General features: G+C 40.5%; 1 protein-coding gene across 1 annotated transcript; it reads right to left on the bottom strand.

Moving 5' to 3' along the window:
• Positions 1-12,547: 12,547 nt before the first annotated feature.
• Positions 12,548-14,976, bottom strand: LOC109776725 (protein ANTAGONIST OF LIKE HETEROCHROMATIN PROTEIN 1-like). The gene is made up of 2 exons (XM_020335391.4): positions 14,257-14,976; positions 12,548-13,863 (listed from the first exon to the last, which is right to left on the bottom strand). The coding sequence occupies exons 1-2, from the start codon at positions 14,899-14,901 to the stop codon at positions 12,898-12,900; spliced, it is 1,611 nt and encodes a 536-aa protein (XP_020190980.1). The 5' UTR covers positions 14,902-14,976; the 3' UTR covers positions 12,548-12,897.
• Between the last annotated feature and the right edge of the window lie 4,852 nt (positions 14,977-19,828).

The following is a 19,828-nucleotide window of genomic DNA, read 5'->3' on the forward strand; positions in this document are numbered from 1 at the left end:
CTTACGAAAGCCAATACTATTAAAAAGGGATGAGGTGTTGCTTAATGGCTTGCTTGCTCAAAGTGCTTAGTGATATGCTCCAAAGCCCTCAATCACTTTCTCATATCCACATATGTCCCAAACAAAAAGTCAAACTCGGCCCTACCGATTTGATCTATCCGGCGCCACCGAGTTCACTTGACGTAGCCACTGCCAGAAACCCTAATCAGTTCGTTCTCACGATGGGATCTCGGTCTCACCGAGATGGGCTTGCAAACTCTCTGGTTTCTGTTGCAATAATTTCGGTCTTACCGAGATTTGTAATCGGTCTCACCGAGTTTGCTTGACCAACTCTCTGGTTAGCTCATTACCAAAATCGGTCCCACCGAGTTTGTGTAATCGGTCAAACCGAGATCAGGTTTTACCCTAACCCTAGCACATCGGTCCCACCGAGTTGATCATATCGGTCCCACCGAAAATCCTAACAATTACATTTTGAACTAAATCGGTCTGATCGAGTTTTCTGATTCGGTCCCATCGAGTTTGGTAAAATTGTGTGTAACGGCTAGATTTTGTGTGGAGGCTATATATACCCCTCCACCCTTCCTTCATTAGTAAGGAGAGCCATCAGAACGTGCCTACACTTCCAGCATTCATTTTTTGAGAGAGAACCACCTACTCATGTGTTGAGACCAAGATATTCCATTCCAACCATAAGAATCTTGATCTCTAGCCTTCTCCAAGTTGATTTCCACTCAAATCATCTTTCCACCAAATCCAAATCTGTGAGAGAGAGTTGAGTGTTGGGGAGACTATCATTTGAAGCACAAGAGCAAGGAGTTCATCATCAACACACCATCTATTACCTTTTGGAGAGTGGTGTCTCCTAGATTGGTTAGGTGTCACTTGGGAGCCTCTGACAAGATTGTGGAGTTGAACCAAGGAGTTTGTAAGGGCAAGGAGATCGCCTACTTTGTGAAGATCTACCCTAGTGAGGCAAGTCCTTCGTGGGCGATGGCCATGGTGGGATAGACAAGGTTGCTTCTTCGTGGACCCTTCGTGGGTGGAGCCCTCCGTGGACTCGCGCAACCGTTACCCTTCGTGGGTTGAAGTCTCCATCAACGTGGATGTACGATAGCACCACCTATCAGAACCACGCCAAAAATCTCCGTGTCTCCAATTGCGTTTGCACACTCCAATCCCATCCCTTTACATTCTTGCAACTTGCATGCTTTACTTTCGGCTGCTCATATACTCTTGTCATGCTTGCTTGAAATGTATTGTGAATGTTTAAACTTGTGCTAAAACTCTACCTTAACTTGAAGAAAATAAAAATTGCTACTTTACTTGTTAAGAGTCTATTCACCCCCCCCCCTCTAGACACCTCTTCTCGATCCTTTCAATTGGTATCAGAGCATTGGTCTCCATTGCTTTGGTTTAATCACCATTGGAGGAAGATGGATGAGTCTACATTGGGGAGTCTTAGACATAGAGTGCCTATACTTGATGGAGAGTTCTTTCATGAGTGGAAAACTGAGATGCTTGAGATTTTCAATGAATATCATTTGAACAAGTACATTACTAGCCCTTGTCCACCCCATGTTGATCCTTTGCATCCTACCCTTGATGAGTCTATTGACATGATCTGCAACCTTAGAACTGTTAATCTTATCACTAGAGGTTTGCCTAGAAATTTGCTTAGTTGCTTGCCTACTCTTGATTGTGCCTACACCATATGGAGATTTCTTGAGGAACGATTTCCAAACTATTCCTTGCAAAACTTAGATGAAATTCTTCATAAGTCTATTGCCTTAAGTAAGATGAATTCCAATGATCCTAAGTTTGGTGATTGTCTATTTGAGCTTACTAACCTCATGCGTGCCAAAGGAGATGTTGGAATCATTAGCAATATCATCTCCGAAGCCATTAGAATTCATAAAGATGATTATTGTGGTGATCATTTATCTAATGAATCACTCTCTCTAGGAACTGATCCATCACAAGATGATGTTGAACATGGATACTATGATGAGGATGATGATAGTGACTTTGATCTCGATGAGTCTATGAGACACTTCGGTCTTATGGCTAATCTTCACGGCTACATGGCTGGAGGAAAGGAATGGGTCCTTGATAGTGGATGTACTGATCACATGACCGGAGATAAGGATATGTTTCGTGAGCTTGCTGAAAACGACGGCCCTCAAAAGTATGTCACCTTTGGTGATAACTCAAAGGGTAAGGTGGTTGGCCTTGGTAAGGTGGCCATCTCACATGATAGCTCCATACAAAATGTTATGCTCGTTGAATCTCTTGGCTACAATTTACTTTCTGTATCTAGACTTGCTGACTTTGGCTTCAATGTCCTATTTACTGAAGTAGATTGCCAAGTGTTACGTAGAGATAATCATATATGGTGTTTACCGGTATACGCAGAGGTGATCTATATATTGTTGATTTCACTAAAAAGGCTCAACCTAGAACTTGCTTAATTGCTAAATCTTCCAAAGGTTGGTTGTGGCATAGAAGGTTAGGTCATGTGGGCATGCAAAATCTTGATGAGCTAATTAAAGGTGATCATATCCTTGGAGTGAAAGATGTTATATTTGACAAGGATAGATTGTGCAGTGCTTGCCAAGCAGGAAAACAAGTTGGAGGAAGTCACCCTGTGAAGAACATTATGACCACGAGAAGACCGCTCGAGCTACTTCATATGGATCTCTTTGGTCCCAATGCGTATAAAATTCTCGGTGGTAACTCATTTGGTCTAGTCATAGTCGATGATTTTTCAAGATTTACGTGGGTGTTCTTTCTTGATGATAAATCGCAGGTCCAAAAGATCTACAAGAACTTCTCTAGGAAGGCCCAAAATCAATTTGAAGTGAAGATCAAGAAGGTTCGAAGCGACAACAAAACAGAGTTGAAGAACGCAAATGTGGATACCTTTCTTGATGAAGAAGGGATTTCACATGAGTTCTCGGCTACGTACACGCCTCAACAAAATGGAGTTGTTGAGAGGAAGAACCGGACTCTTATTGAGATGGCGAGAACGATGCTTGATGAGTACAAGACGCCAAAACATTTTTGGGCGGAAGCGGTTGAGACAGCTTGTCATGCAACAAATCGCTTGTATCTTCACAAGCTACTCGGCAAGACGGCATACGAGCTTCTCACTGGTAACAAACCCCAAGTTGGATACTTTCGGGGTATTCGGCTCAAAGTGCTACATTCTTGATAAGCATCATCGTTCTAAATTTGCTCCTAAATCTCATGAGGGTTTCCTACTTGTTATGGCTCAAACTCTCACACTTACCGTGTCTACAACAATTTCACCCGAAAGGTTGAAGAAACGGTAGATGTGAAGTTTGATGAATCTAACGGCTCGCAAGTAGAGCAATTGCCAATTGATGTAGGAGACAAAGACCCTTCGGAAGCAATCCAAGACTTGTCTATTCGCAAGATTCGTCCAACAGAGGTAAAGGAGAGTACCTCATCTGTCCAAGTGGAAGCTTCTACCTCACGTCAAGGTGAACCAAGAGTTGACATGGAAGCATCCACAAGTGGGACACACCAAGATGAAGAAAACGAGGAAGTACACCAAGATGAACCTCATCAACCTCCTTCTCCACCACGACAAGAGAGAGACAACGCCAACAATGAAGAAGGCAAAGAAGAAGAACAAGATGATGAATAAGATGTTCCACCCCGACCCAAGCAAAAGCTCTCACGAGTTCGAGCAACAGTTTCAAGAGACCGTCCCGTCGAGCAAATCTTCAATGACATCCAAACCAGGAGAATCACTCACTCTAAAACTCGTTTGGCAAATTTTTGTGAACATTATTCATTCATCTCTAGCATTGAACCTATGAAGGTTGAAGAAGCATTGGAATATCCGGATTGGATAAATGCCATGCATGAAGAGCTACATAACTTCTAGAGGAACCAAGTGTGGACATTGGTCGAGAAGCCCGACAACAACCACAACATCATCAGTACCAAATGGGTGTTTCGCAACAAGCAAGACGAAGATGGACAAGCCGTTCGCAACAAAGCACGTCTCGTTGCCCAAGGCTACATCAAGTCGAAGGTATGGACTATGGTGAGACATATGCCCCCGTTGCAAGACATGAGTCCATTCGCATCTTACTTGCCTATGCTAATCACCATGATATCACCTTGTACCAAATGGACATTAAAAGTGATTTTCTAAATGGTGAAATTGAGGAGGAAGTTTATGTTAAACAACCTCCCGACTTTGTTAATCCTAAGAAACCCGGTCATGTTTACAAACTTCACAAAGCTCTTTATGATCTTAAACAAGCTCCTAGAGCGTGGTATAAATGCTTGACCAAGTTCCTTATTGAGAAAGGCTTTGAGATTGGAAAGATTGATTCTACTCTTTTTTACTAAAAGGGTTAATGGTGATTTATTTGTGTGCCAAATTTATGTTGATGATATTATATTTGGTTCGACTAACCCTCTTTTTAGTGAAAAATTTGGAAAGCTAATGTCGGAGAAGTTTGAGATGTCTATGATGAGTGAACTCAAGTTCTTTCTTGGGTTCCAAATCAAGCAAACTAAGGAGGGTACCTTTGTTTCCCAAACAAAGTATACCAAGGACTTATTCAAGAAGTTCAACATGCAAGAAAGCACAGGTATGAAAACGCCCATGCCTACTAGTGGACATCTTGACTTGACTAAGGATGGCAAGCCGGTTGACCAAATTAAAGGTTTACCGCTCTATGAGTGGTTCATTGTTATATCTATGTGCCTCCCGTCCCGACATTATGCTAAGTGTGTGCATGTGTGCATCATATCAAGCGGCCCCCAAAGAATGTCATCTTAAGGCTGTGAAAAGGATAGTGAGATACTTAATCCATACACCAAATTTTGGTATTTGGTATCCTAAGAGGTCTTCTTTTGATCTTGTTGGCTACTCCGATTCGGACTATGCCAGTGACAAGGTTGATAGAAAGTCCACTTCGGGTACTTGTCAATTTCTTGGTAGATCTCTTGTGTCTTGGTCCTCCAAGAAACAAAACTCTGTATCCTTATCCACCGCCGAAGCGGAATACATTGCCGCCGGTTCATGTTGTGCTCAATTACTTTGGATGACCCAAACTCTTAAAGATTATGGGATCTATGTGAAACATGTTCCATTGCTTTGTGACAATGAAAGTGCTATTAAGATTGCTCATAATCCCGTGCAACATTCTCGAACTAAGCATATTGAAGTTCGTCATCATTTCACTAGAGATCACGTTGCTAAAGGGGACATTGATCTTAAGCATGTTCGTACCGATAAGCAATTGGCGGATATATTCACCAAACCGCTTGATGAGAAAGTATTTTGCCGATTGAGAGGTGAATTGAACATCATTGATGCTTCAAACTTGGAGTAGAAACTCCATTTGGATACATGCAAGGCATGAGCCTTTGGCTAATCCTTGATATTTTTCTTATGATGATGATCATATGCCTTGGATATATTTGCACCCTTGCATGCTATCTAACCCTTGTAGGTACTTGGGTGAATCTAAATCTATGAGATTGCAAATCACTCACATCTTGAGCAATATCTACATCACCAAGTCTCTACAACATGGTGGTTGAAGACAAGGAAGCATGAAACCTTTCAACATATCCTTTTGACAAAATCTTTATATCAAATTTCATTTGGTATCAACTTCATGGTTGTCAATTTGGATACACACGTGCTCTTCCTTGCAAGACTAACCCATGTAGGTAGATGAACTCAAACTACAAGTGGTGCTCCCAATCATTGATGAGCTACATCAACCTTGAGCATCCCACACAAGTTCAACTACATGTTCAAGATCAACACCACCACCCAAGGTATGTTATTCCATCTTAGAGAAGCTTTACCCCAAGTCATGGGTCAAAGCATCTCAACAAGATGTGAATACATCAAAATGCTTAAAAGAAAAACGGTAACCCCATGTTGAGCTTAAACGATGAGTATGACCTATGATCAAGTGTTCTCACTTGACTCCTAAGTCAATATACTCTAACATAGGTGACTTTGTCACCGACCATTTCTAGATGAAGTTTTCTCTAGTGTTTCTCCGTGTTATGGCATTTGTCTCTTGCATATTTGTTCCTCTTCATCTAGATTTCTTTTCTTTTCCTCTGTTCTGTTCTGCATTCCCTGCATCTAATTCATAGCAAATCCTTCAGTTACTTCCTTGCAAATCTTTGTGAGATCCTATTTGCCTAGTGAGATGAGGTGACAAAATGTTGTCTCTGTGTTGAACTCGGACACACCGGATTGCAACTTTCGGTCAAACCGAACCATTTTGGTGCTACCGAAGTAAACAACTCGGTGCTACCGATTTCAGTGCTGAGCAGACACTTTGTCATTTGCATCCTGCATATTTGCTCCAGCTCCACTCAATGATTCTTGTCCTCTACCAGCATCACATTCTATATGCTGCTTTGCTCTGTGACTCAAGGACCAAACCTATTTTGACTCACAATCCAGAAGATCACTTCTTGGAAATTGAGGTCAAAGGGGGAGAGAGAGATCACATCAAAGCTTAAGCACTTAAAAAAGGGAGAGAGTACTTCAAAGGGGGAGAAATCACATCAGAGCCCCGGATGCTTGGTATTCAAGAGGAGATAAGTCACATGTCTTTAGAGGGGAAAGACATGTTAGTTTGTGCTATGTTTCTGTGTGATCTGATTTGTATTGCTCTGATTTTCTTTTGCCTATATTCTACCATTATCCAATATAAGATTCAGGGGGAGAAAGACTTCTAGGGAAGGAAATCTTTGAATTCATTGCATATATTTACCTTTTGGGACATGTCTATATCCAATAGGAGTACCTAGTATTCATTCTCTACATGTCATCCTAGTTTTGTTACTCTTGTGGTTTGCAGTTCTTGCTCTGTTTAGTGGATGTATCTGTGTTATCTAACCTTGTTTACTCAGGTTCATCTCTTCCTAAGCCAGCTTAAGACCACAAGGTAAGTATATGCATCACATTCATGTGCATGATGATCTCTTGCTGATGTACATATTGTTTGCAAGAAGGAATCATGAACATGAAGTTACAATTTCTATATTCACATCATTTGCTCTGATGCATATAGCCAAGATACATGTAACTCATTGCTTGCTCTGTTATGCTTATGCACTCATCTGCTCTTATGCTCTATATTTACGTGATTGCATACATGTAGGGGGAGCCTATGCATGTTACATGTCTTTCCAAAGCTTTACCTGCTATTCTTTACATCTCTATCTAAAGCTTTGATGTATGTTGTCATCAATTACCAAAAAGGGGGAGATTGAAAGCACAAGTGCTCCCTGGGTGGTTTTGGTAATTAATGTCAACATATCTCTTGTTGGACTAATGTTTTTATCTAGTATATTTCAGATAAGTTCAACAAATGGAGTGGTGTGGACAAGAGGATGTGGAACCCCTGCAAGATGCTAAGAACAAAAGATTGGCAAAAGCTCAAAAGCTCAAGACTCTACATTTTCATTTTAGTGATCCAAGATCACATTGAGTCCTTAGGAAAGCTAATACTATTAAAGGGGATGAGGTGTTGCTTAATGGCTTGCTTGCTCAAAGTGCTTAGTGATATGCTCCAAAGCCCTCAACCACTTTCTCATATCCAAATATGTCCCAAACCAAAAGTAAAAACTCGGCCCCACCGATTTGATCTATCCAGCGCCACTGAGTTCACTTGACGTAGCCACTGCCAGAAACCCTAATCAGTTCGTTCTCACGATGGGATCTCGGTCTCACCGAGATGGGCTTGCAAACTCTCTGGTTCCTGTTGCAATAATTTCGGTCTTACCGAGATTTGTAATCGGTCTCACCGAGTTTGCTTGACCAACTCTCTGGTTAGCTCATTATCAAAATCGGTCCCACCGAGTTTGTGTAATCGGTCAAACCGAGATCAGGTTTTACCCTACCCTAGCACATCGGTCCCACCGAGTTGATCATATCGGTCCCACCGAAAATCCTAACGTTCACATTTTGAACTAAATCGGTCTGACCGAATTTTCTGATTCGGTCCCACCGAGTTTGGTAAATTGTGTGTAACGGCTAGATTTTGTGTGGAGGCTATATATACCCCTCCACCCTTCCTTCATTAGTAAGGAGAGCCATCAGAACGTGCATACACTTCCAGCATTCATTTTCTGAGAAAGAACCACCTACTCATGTGTTGAGACCAAGATATTCCATTCCAACCACAAGAATCTTGATCTCTAGCCTTCCCCAAATTGCTTTCCACTCAAATCATCTTTCCACCAAATCCAAATCTGTGTGAGAGAGTTGAGTGTTGGGGAGACTATCATTTGAAGCACAAGAGCAAGGAGTTCATCATCAACACACCATCTATTACCTTTTGGAGAGTGGTGTCTCCTAGATTGGTTAGGTGTCACTTGGGAGCCTCCGACAAGATTGTGGACTTGAACCAAGGAGTTTGTAAGGGCAAGGAGATTGCCTACTTCGTGAAGATCTACCCTAGTGAGGTAAGTCCTTCGTTGGCGATGGCCATGGTGAGATAGACAAGGTTGCTTCTTCATGGACCCTTCGTGGGTGGAGCCCTCCGTGGACTCACGCAACCGTTACCCTTCATGGGTTGAAGTCTCCATCAACGTGGATGTATGATAGCACCATCTATCGGAACCACGCAAAAAATCTTCGTGTCTCCAATTTGCGTTTGCACATTCCAATCTCATCCCTTTACATTCTTGCAACTTGCATGCTTTACTTTTCGCTGCTCATATACTCTTGCCATGCTTGCTTAAAATTTATTATGAATGTTTAAACTTGTGCTAAAACTCTACCTTAATTGAAGAAGATAAAAATTGTCTAGACACCTCTTCTCGATCCTTTCACAGGTTTTGGAAACATTGTAGATAGATTCTAAGCTAGTTTTCATTTTCTGTTATTCGTTTCCGGTTTCTTTGATTTTCTATTCAGTTTTTTTAATTTTTACTTCATTATTTTTCTCTTTTTTGGAAATTCAAAAAAATTAAAATTTATGTAATTTTACAAAACAATTATCACAATTTCATGAATTGTTCACAATTTACAGAATTAATGTTTCAAATAAAGTTGGCGTTATCAAATTTTGTATGGAAGTTTAGAAAATGTTCTTGTGTTAGAAATATTTTTAAAAATATCCTTTAATTTAAAAATGCACGTCTTTTCAAAATGTGTTGATAAATTCAAAAATGTTTGTACATTCACAAAGCTCTTCATGTTTCAAAAAAATCAAAATTTTGTTCGTTTGTGTTTTCACAAAAAATATCATTTTAAAAATGTCAAAACGCGGAGAAAAAACCTGAATTTCAGAAACATTTCAAGATATTCTTATCTTAATTAGTATAAATTAAAAAACGTATTTCGCTACCGTGTAATTAGTATAAACATTTCACGAGTCTGGCAGTAAAGGACAGCCAAGTTGGAAGATCTGCCTATGTGAATCGTTGCCTATGTGACACGTCCAATTCTATTTGGCGTGCAAGTCATGTGTGTTTTCTCATACCAGGTTTTCTCATATTTTTGTGTTTTCTCTTCTTTTTCTATTACTATCGCTACCAGATTTTATCTTCTTTTGTGTTTTCACTTTTCTTTTCTTTTCTGCCTTTTCATTTTCGTTCTTCCTTTCTCTTTTCATCTTTTTTCACGTCTGTTCTTATTTTGTTTATCTAATTTTCTCATACATCCTTTTAAAATTTTGTGACCACTTTTCTGAAATCATGAACATTTTCTTATATCCTAAATTTATTTAGAATTTATGAATATTTTTATGTAATCTTGAACACTTTAAAATTCACGAACATTTTTCAAAATTCATGATCATTTTTGAAAATTATTCACATTTCTAAAATAAATTGAATTTTTAACTCCCGCAGATTGTTTCTGAAATTTTCAACATTTTTCAGGAACCCGTGAACATTTTCTTGAATTCGTGAATATTTTTTCAGGAAATTGAAAAAATACTCAAGAAAACAAAATTGTATTTCATGAACATTTATTTGTACGTCATCATCATTTTTTGAAACGATGAACTTTGTTAAAATTCAAGACTATTCTTTGATTTTGTGATCATTTATTTACATATTCATTAACAATTTTGAATCTGTATACATTTCTTCAAAATCATGAACTTTTCTTTTTGAATTCATGAACATTGTTCGGAATTGTGAATATTTTGTCCATTTTGAGAACTTTTTTCGAAGCCAGACACAATTTTAAACTCGCGAACCTTTTTTACATTCGAGAATAATTTTTCAAAACTCGTGAACATTTTTTTGAAATTCAATTTTTAATTTGACATCCTGACCATCTTTTAAACTAGATGATACCCTGTGCCTTGCTGCCAGAATGGATTGTAATATATTTCAATAGGATTTGATGTGTGGAATATAAATATTTCATTTAACAACATGTGAACCATAATTTAAAGTACATACGACGTTTATATTCATTATGTATAGTTGTAAAGTATTAATAGAATATAACTAGAATAATAGAGTGAACAATATTTTCTCTTTTTTTAGAATCAACAATATTTTCTCATGCATGGCTGGATGTGGTGGTGGGTGTTTTTACATAGGTGGGTGCATGTTGATGGGCCTTATCCCTTCAATAATTGTATCGTGATGTGGCATGCTTGTATGTTGAGATAATTAAATTAGTTGGGATGACTCTCTTATGTATATATAGAATTTATAACTGTTTTTAAATCCCAAACAATTTTATTAAAGAAACGAAACAAAAAATAAAAAAGAAACAAAAAATCAGGAGCGGCCCACCCCAATACGCGCTGGGGGAGCGGGTGCTGTGTGCTAGGTCACTACACTCGCCCGCGAACTAGGAGCTCCCTAAGGGCAAGCCCTATTTGGCGCTTTCGACACCGGTTAAGGGCTATTTTGCCAACCGGTGCACACCCCCTCACAGTTGGGCCAGCTCATTTACTTTTTTTTCGGGTGTTGAGGTTCAAACTCGGACCTGTATCTTCAACGAGAAGTGCACTAACCAGTAGGACATCGCAAAACATGTCCAACCTTGCTGCGTTTTTTTCCTTTTATTATACGTTTTCCAGTTTGCTGAAAGCCCCTGGTTTTTAATTTTCTTTTTTTCCTTTTCAATAAAAAATGTGTGCAACTTTTTGTATCTTGTTAACTTTTTTCATAATTGATTAACTTTTTAGAAATTTGTGATCTTTTTTCAAAATTGATGAACTTTTTCAAATTTGTGAAGAAAAATTCAAATTTGATAATTTGTTTTTCCAAATTTGTGAAAGCCTTTTCAAATTTGATGAACTTTTTTTCAAAGTCAATGAAATGTTTTCTAATTCGTGAAGTTTTTTGAAGTTTGTGAACTTTTATTCAAAATATGTGACCATTTTTATTCAAAATACAAAAATGAAGAACCACTTAAATGAGAGACCTCGTGAACGCTATGTACGGGATAATTCACTGTTTGGGCCGCAGCTCATGACGGAAGCTAGCAAGTACCCGGAATTTTTTCGGCGCCTGAAGCACCGAGTAGATCAATAGAAGGTCCCCTCCCTAAGTGACACATAATGTGTCAGTGTTTGAAAATGTTCACATGTTTGAAAATATTTTGACGAATATTCAGAAAATATTTATACAGTTAAAAAAATGTCTACATAGTTTAGAAAACATATTTAATTTCATTGCGAAAAATGTTCAATGTGTATTTTAGAAATGTTAATATGTATTCAAAAAAATGTTCAAAATATATACTTTAAAAAATGTATATCATATACTCAATTTGATCAAAAAGATGTTCCGGATGTACAAGGAAAATGTAGACTCTGTATTGAGAAAAACTACACATGTGTAGAGAAAAAAAAGACACAAAAATAAAAGTAAAAGGTGCAGAACATTCTAAAACCCGTTCAACCGGTCAAGTAAGTTTGGTGCACCTATTCCTCGCTGATAGAGAGGTGGTTCACCAACGCCGATGTCACGTTGACGTCCAGCTGACATCATGCTAATTACTTTTTTTACTTCTTATTTATATTTAAATTAATAAATATTAAAAACAAAATTTATTTGAAAAAATAAAAACAATGAATTTAGAAAGTCTTGACACTATAAAAAAATGTAAGCGCAACTAAATAAATGTTGATAGCTTTAAAAAATGTGTGTGACAATGAAAAATGTTCCAACCAGATTCAAAACATCTAAAAATAACCGGTTAATTCGTCGATCCAAAGATTGCCACACAAAAAGTTCAATTCACGCACAAGCTGCGGCGAAATCCAGCTAAAATCATAATGCAAAAGCATTTGTGGTACAAATAGCAAATTCATGGATAGTGGCAAGCTTCGAAGTCTACATACAGTCGGTAGTTTAGCTACAGTTGATAGTTCAGCCATGAGTCCACGACAAACTCAAAGCTACTATTTGTACACTAAACTACACATAGATATCATATCATGTATTACCTCCGTATCAAAATGTAAGACATTTTAGATTTTGGTACGGAGGTAGTACTTGCATAGTCCGGATTTCATACCAACCGAAGAACAACAAAGTACTTTTACATGTGGAGAGTGGGAGAGATCAATCTAGTGTATTTGATGGCAAAATGAAATAAGGATACAAGTTTGGCAAAATTGATGGTGATATACAAGATCCAAGAGATATCCTAAAACAATGAAGAAACAAATATCATCATTTCAATATCTCAAAAACCACAATCTTGTGTCTGAACCTAAAAACAAGAAAATGTTGCCCGAAATCATACTAAAAAGGGACTAATCTCGAGAACAAAACTTGTTGGCTCTTCCCGTTCCAACAAAAATTAAACAACGAATGAATTTTGGTGCTCTACTCCCTTATTAATTCCTTGTATTATCGGCTGATCCGGTCAAGAAGTTAAACATGTAGCTGCTAGTAGAAAGACCCAGCGCCGGCCACCGTGGCATGGTGAAGCATGTTGTGGGCGATGGTATCTCGCATCTGCCCAGCGGCGGGGGAGGGCACAGGGTCATTGGCAACCATGTTGTCGTCGTCGAGCTCTAGCTCCAAGCCCTGCAGGAGCTGGAGGTCGAAGGGTTCGCCACTGCGCTCGCAAATGTTGTGGAGCGCGCAGCACGCGCCGAGCATGATGGAAAGGTCGTCCACCTTGACCTCGGTGCGCCTCTGGAGGCAAGCCCAACGCCCCTGGAGCCTTTGGAAGGCGCTCACGGCCACGGCACGCGCGTTTGCCACTCTCTTGTTGAACTCGTGCTGCGTCAACGTCAGGTTCTGGTGGGAGTAGGGCACCAACATCCAGTCCGTGAGTGGGTAGCCGGCGCCGCCGACCAAGCGCATGCCCTGGCCAAGGGTCTCCCCGATAAGCTTTGGCTTGTTCATCGACCAGAGTAGGAGGGTTTGGGCGTCGGTCATGGCGCCTGGGCAGACGTAAACGTCAGTGAAGGTCCCGTCCGTGTCCACCGACGCCTGCAGGGTGATACTGTAGCAGGTCTTGCTCTTGCGCGCTGTGGCGCGTGGGTTTAAGTAGTTGATGACGTGGTGCTTGGGCGCGATAATGGCCACGTGGGTAGTGTAGACGGCGCCGATGATGCCTGGGATGCCTGACAAGGCCTCGAACTTGGCGGCGTTGGTGGCCATGGCTGCGGCAGCCGACCACTGGATGACGTTGGGCACGACCGTGGCCTGGATGGCGCCACAGACGTCGAGCACGAGCTTGTGGCAGGTGGAGACCCCGATGGCGAAGCGATCGGCGACCTTGCGGAGGGGCTCCCCAGTGGCGAGGCGCCAGACGCATACGGCGACGCGCTTCTGCACGGGGATGGCGGCGCGCAGCGCGGTGTCCTCCTTGCGGACGGCGGTCGCCAGCTGCTCGCACAGAACCTGGAAGAAAGTTGATTTATAAAGCTCGGGCTTCTGGACATCTGCATTGAGATATGTGCTACACAACTAATTTACTATATGAATTTTTTTTCTTTTTGGTCTCTTCAAAACTAAACAACATATAAACTTCAAACTTTGCAGGACAACAAAACATTCTTACTGCAACGTGGGAAAAAACTTTCAGATTTTTTCGCCCTACATAAATATACAAGATGGTATTTTTCTGAGTAAAAAAAATATTATTAGTAGTACATATGATTCACGAAAAAATCTGAACGTTTTTTCCCACATTCTACTTAGAATGTTTTGTTGCCCTTTAAAGTTTAGAGTTCATATATTGTTTTATTTGAAAGAAACAAAAAGGACAAAAGTGTTCGTAAATGTTTACCGAACCTGGAACGTGTAGGGGGACATGCGGAAATGGTGCCTGAAGTCCGCCGCGGGATAGCCCGAGCTGCTAACCGTGTCCCACCACTCGTTGTGGCGGTCCTTCTTCCACAGCCTTCTCCCTCCGCCCTTCTCCCCCGTCCCGGTGGCCAGCACCACAGACTCATCCACGTTCTCGCTTCCGCCGTCTTCATAGCTCCCGCCACTCGCGGTCTCAATCGAGCCCGACGGCGAGCGCTGCCTCTTGGACCCCCGCGCCTCCGACGGCGCCCCTCCCGTCCACTGAGCTCCAAGGTTGACCATGCCCTGCACCTGCGGCACCCCAAACCCCACCGACGACTCCACCACATGAAGCGCTAGCCCGCCACCGGTATCCATTGACTCCCACAGCGAGTTCTGCCTCTTAAACCCCTGCTGATCCCCCGCCCCCATCTCATTCCACAGATTCACCACGCCCAGCCCCTGCGGCGCCTCAACCTCCATCGCCGACGCCCCCCTCTTCTTGCTCCCCTGCGGGTTCACCGGAGCCGGCACAGACTCAGACGCAGCGTCCTGCTGAAAATAGTAATCGAGGTAGGACAGGTCTCCGCCGTCGGCCATGTTTTGGGCGGAATAGTGCTGCGATCCCACGTAAGGCTGGTCACGCATCATCTAAGTGGAGTTTTGTGGCTATGGTGGTGGAACAGCAGAAACAATGGTGAGATCGGAGATGGAGGAGAGGGGAGAGACGAAGACGAGCAAGTCGATCCTCCCGCGAGAGAGGGATTTATAAAGCTTCTGGGCACGCGGAGAGAAGGAAGGCGACGGTTGGTGGCGGCGAGACGCTGGAACCGCGGCTCGCTCACGCGGTCGGGGAGAACATGGGAAAGCAGCGAGTGGGAGAAGGCGCCTCGCGACGTCGCTCTCGAACCCCAGTGAGTGGGAGTAGTAGTCCGATCGATTGTTTGGGTGATTGGGTCCGTTGCCGAAAGAATGTTCCGACGCCGCCTCATGGGCATGGCGCCGTCGCTTTGCGTCACGACTCACGACTGGCGTGCTGTTCGTACGTGTTGGGCTATCAGCATTATGTTTATTCAAATGTTGTGCCGTGGGGATTAGTTTTGGACTGGTTTACGTTAAAAAAGGAACGAAATGGATTTTTTTTTCGCGAATACGGAACGAAATGGATTGACCCGTTGGTGCTCACAAATCGAGCCTCCTACTGAATAGTTTAGACAAGATACAGAATGGAGGGTTGCTACTCATCGAAGATGCACTTTTTAATTTTGTAGTTAGCATGATTGGGTGCATTATAGCTGCGTCAACGCAGTAAATTTGTGTTTCATGGTGTGCTAGACCGAACCACGATCATCCGACAATATAGTTGTAAGTGTCATGATTATTTTCATTCAAGGTTTATTTTATCGGATTGGGCAAAATCTAGACGGGGCCAGCGAATCCGTTAACCATGTTTCTTTGTGAGGGATTACCAATATTTTTGGAAACAAAAAAGATGTTAAGGGCGGAGTTCCCTCCCTTAACTTTCGTTGTTAGGCAGGTGGGGAGATTTGAACCCAAGTGGCTTGAGTGGGGAGATTCGAACCCGGCCATGTGGTTACTGAAATTTGCGGACCAGAATTCTATGAATTTGAGATTAAATTGACCGAGTTTGTTAAACTTGCAAGGACGACCTCATGAGTACATCGAACTAGTCAAAACTAGCCATATTTTTCAAACATTGGCAAATACAGAAATGGTTTTAACAACATAATTAAGGTGCAGTTCTGATGTGTGATCTTGAAATAAAATACTATAGCGGATATATAGTTGTTCCAGTTCCTAGGTCTAAGCAATTAACAAGAAAATCATGAGGTTTCTAGATTTGTTTTTTGCGGGACATGAGGTTTCTAGATGCTTGAATATTCTATTATACAGTACCAAAAGAAAAAAACAAATCTTTGTGCGGAAGTACCATTTTGAGCTCGAGCTCATTTGAGCCCGGATGAACAATAAATTCAAAAAATTCAAAAAATCTGATTTTTTTTGTATACTTTGAAAAATGTTCTAAGTGTTTGCAAATTTTCATCATGAAGTCATATTCGTGGAAAGAGTGGAATCTATGAGTGCTATCCGGAAAAAGTTTTTTTTTACCGATAAAGATCTATGAGTTTTTATAAAAACGAAACTGTGTTCAGTTGGGGAAAGAAACATATTAGCCTTTGCGTTGCACGCTAATTAAGATAGGTATGCCTAGTCATTCCAGAGAGATAATGTAAGATCAATCAACTCGTATTTTCGGAAAAGGCATATACACAACGTATGTGGCCTTTATAGCTGACATGCATACCGGGGCCAGCGGGGCAGACGATATCTATCAACGACCCGCAGCGTTCTGTAATGGCAACCCGGAACTATAATATGCTGGAGTCGTAACATCCAGCCTGCAGAAAAGTAAGTCGTACGGCGTTTGCGTGTGTGCGTTGTGTGTTGTGGGATTAGTAAAGGGACTATTTTGATCCGTGCTTAATGAGCGCAAGGCAAGGAAGGTCACGTACGCTCGCTGCACGGCCGTGTGCCTCCAGACTCCAGAGCACGCACGTTGCTGCTAGGCTGGTCGTCGCTGGTCTTTGACGACCAGGAGACGGGCCGGGCCTGCGTGACGTCGGTCGTGACGACGCGGTGGACTGGTGATGATTACTAGCTCGCGGTTACCCTTGAGAGGCTAAGGGAGCAATTAGCCAACGAGCGTTCTCAGCCTCCGCTAAGGGGTCATTCCGGGCGCTCTCGGCCATCGTCACGCGTTGCACTCTAAGCGTTTTTTTTTATTTTCTTTTTAAATTTCTTCATACTCGTTTTCGGATTTTTAGATGGTTTTTTCATGTTTTTTTGGCTTTTCGGTTTTTCACCGGTATTTCTTAGCTTTTTGATAAAAAAAATATTATGCAAAATAATATTATTTTTTTTGCTTTCGTAAGAGGCACGGTTTTGCCTCCGCAAGAGGCACGGCCGTGCCTCTCGGAAACGGAAAAAAATGTTTTTTTTGCGAGAGGTGTGTGTTTTCTTTTTTTCTTTTGTTTCCGCGTAAGGCACAGTTTTGCTTCCACAAGAGGCACGATCGTGACTCTCGGAAACAAAAAAATATTTTCTTTAATTTTTTTTCTTCCGCAAGAGGCACGGTTTTGCTTCCGCTAGAGGCACAGTTGTGCCTCTCGTACTTTCTTCATTTTTTCCTTCGCGAGAGGCATGATTTTTTCGCCTGATTTTTTCGTTCTGTTTTTTCGAGAAAAGAGAAGTTCGTTAAATGTGATCTATTTTGAATATCTTGACGTGAGGAATCCAACGGTGAAAATGGTTCAAGATTTGGGCACATGGATTAATAGACAAAATATTTTGAATAAATGAATCTACAAAAAGGAAAACTTCCAGGTTGCAACAAGTAGCGCGCATGCAGTGCGCCACTTGTCGCACCTAAGGAGGACGGGGTGACCTTTAGAAAAGTACGTCTTAATTAGTGATTTCGTCTTAGTGGGCGCTTCGGGTTAGAGATGAAAATGATAGCGATGATAATTTTTGTTTCGAATCCTCGTCCATATCCGTTTTTAAGGATATGCATGTACGTGCATGAATATATTGGAAATGGATGCAGATACAGATTTTGGTCAGCTGGATATGCGATGGGTATGGTATCAGTAATAGTATATATATTACCGGTGATGTGGATTACCTGGTATTTTTGTGGATTATCCAAATATGATCATCTGATTAATTTGACCCATTCAACATGCGCAAATACCCAATTAAACTGCCAATTAGAATCACTACATATAAATAGAATAAAGCGAAGAAAACAAAGGAAAACAAGACAGAAACAAACAAACAAAGAAATACCAAAAAACCAACGAGTAAACTAAGAAAACCAAGAAAAATGAAATAAAAAAAGAAAACAAATGAAAACAAATAAAACGAAAGAAATAACAAAAGGAAACAAAAAAGAAAAATGTAGTAAAGAGGACCTACAGCGACCGCTACAAGCCGAGCGAACCTACGCACGCTAAAATGGGCCGGCCTGCTACTGTCGCCCATAGGTGATTCGGAATCACGAGCAACACATGGTCCTCTCGATTGGGTGCTGCTGGCCTGCCGTGCGCTCGTGCCCTAGGCCCTTGTTTTGTTGCCTCCGACTCACGAATAAGCAGACGAGCAACCCTTTCACAAAAAAAAAATGTTTGGGTGAGCTCGCCAGAATAGGTCGGGCCATTTTTGCTTGCCTTCGGGCGATACCTCCATGTTTGGACGCCTGCGGGCGTCATAGAGCGCGAATGCTATGTCTCGCTTATAGCAAGACTAGCATGCGTCTCGCCTGAAGCTTTCTTGCAGTGCGCACGCGTATAGACTACCCCAATAGTGTGTTACTTGTTCATTCGTTTATTAGTCAGTTGCTGATGCGCTCGTTTTTTTTGTTTGGTTTTTGTATTTTTTCTTTGGTTTCTTTGGTTTTTTTGTTGTTATACTTTGTTTTTTGGTTTCTGTCTTTCATTTTCTTTGGTTTCTCTTTGTTTCTTTCATGGTTTTCATCTTTTTTTATTTTCTTTCTCATTTTCCTTATTATTTTCGTTGATTTTTGTTTATCTCTTGGTTTTCAACGGTTTTCTTTTGTTTTGCACTCTTTTCTTAATCAATTTTCACTATTTTCCATTCTTTTTGCACTGGTTTCTTTGGTTTCATCTTTTTTTTTCAATCTTTATTTTTCTTTGGTTTCCTTTGTTTCTTTCAATTTTTTTTGTTTTCCTTTGTTTCTTTTGATTTTCATTCTACATTTTTCGTATACGTCAAGAATGTGTTTCTAATACAAGTTTGACATTTTCAAAATTTCATATTTTTTAATACATGCTCAATATTTTTTCTATGCATATTTTAAACATTTTTCAAATACAAGACTAATAATGTTTTAATACATGGTCAACATTTTTTTCTATACACATTTTAGCATTTTCAAATGCTTGATTAACATTTTTTTAATACATGAACAGTATGTTTTCTATACACATTGAACATTTTTCAAATGCTTGATTAAAAAAATCAAATGCAAGATTAACATTTTTAATACATGATCAAAAATTTTTATATACACATTTAAAAAAATTCAAATGCTTGATTAACATTTTTAATACTTCTTTAACATTTTTGAAATACTTCTTTAACATTTTTCCCAAATGCATGATTACATTTTTGGAATACATGATCTCTTTTTTCATACACATTGTCTTTTTTTATATTCGTATATATGAGAAACAATTTCTCTATACACATTTCACATTTTTCAAATGCTTAGTTAACATTTTTTTCAAACATTTTTAATGTAAGATGTTTTTTGTATATATTTATTTAGAATATTTGGAAGTATAAACAAAATTTAAAAATAAAGCAAAAACAAAAACAGAATACATGGAAAAATCTGGAAAAAAAGTTGACCCCCCGCACGTGCACACTTTGGATCTGCCTTTGTGGGGCAGGGCGCCCCAGGTTTTTTTCATTTTGTTTTTCCTTTTTTGTCTTTTTCTGTTTTCATTTATTTTTTATTTCAAAAATCTGAATTTGA

Source organism: Aegilops tauschii, chromosome 3 (genome assembly GCF_002575655.3).
Source record: "Aegilops tauschii subsp. strangulata cultivar AL8/78 chromosome 3, Aet v6.0, whole genome shotgun sequence".
In the NCBI taxonomy this organism is placed as follows: Eukaryota; Viridiplantae; Streptophyta; class Magnoliopsida; order Poales; family Poaceae; genus Aegilops; species Aegilops tauschii.

Excerpts from the sequence above, each read along its gene's own strand:
- LOC109776725 (XM_020335391.4), bottom strand. The coding sequence starts at position 14,901 with ATGATGCGTGACCAGCCTTACGTGGGATCGCAGCACTATTCCGCCCAA. Across the intron at positions 13,864-14,256 it reads TGTCCCCCTACACGTTCCAG|GTTCTGTGCGAGCAGCTGGC; the intron begins GTTCGGTAAACA and ends ACTTTCTTCCAG.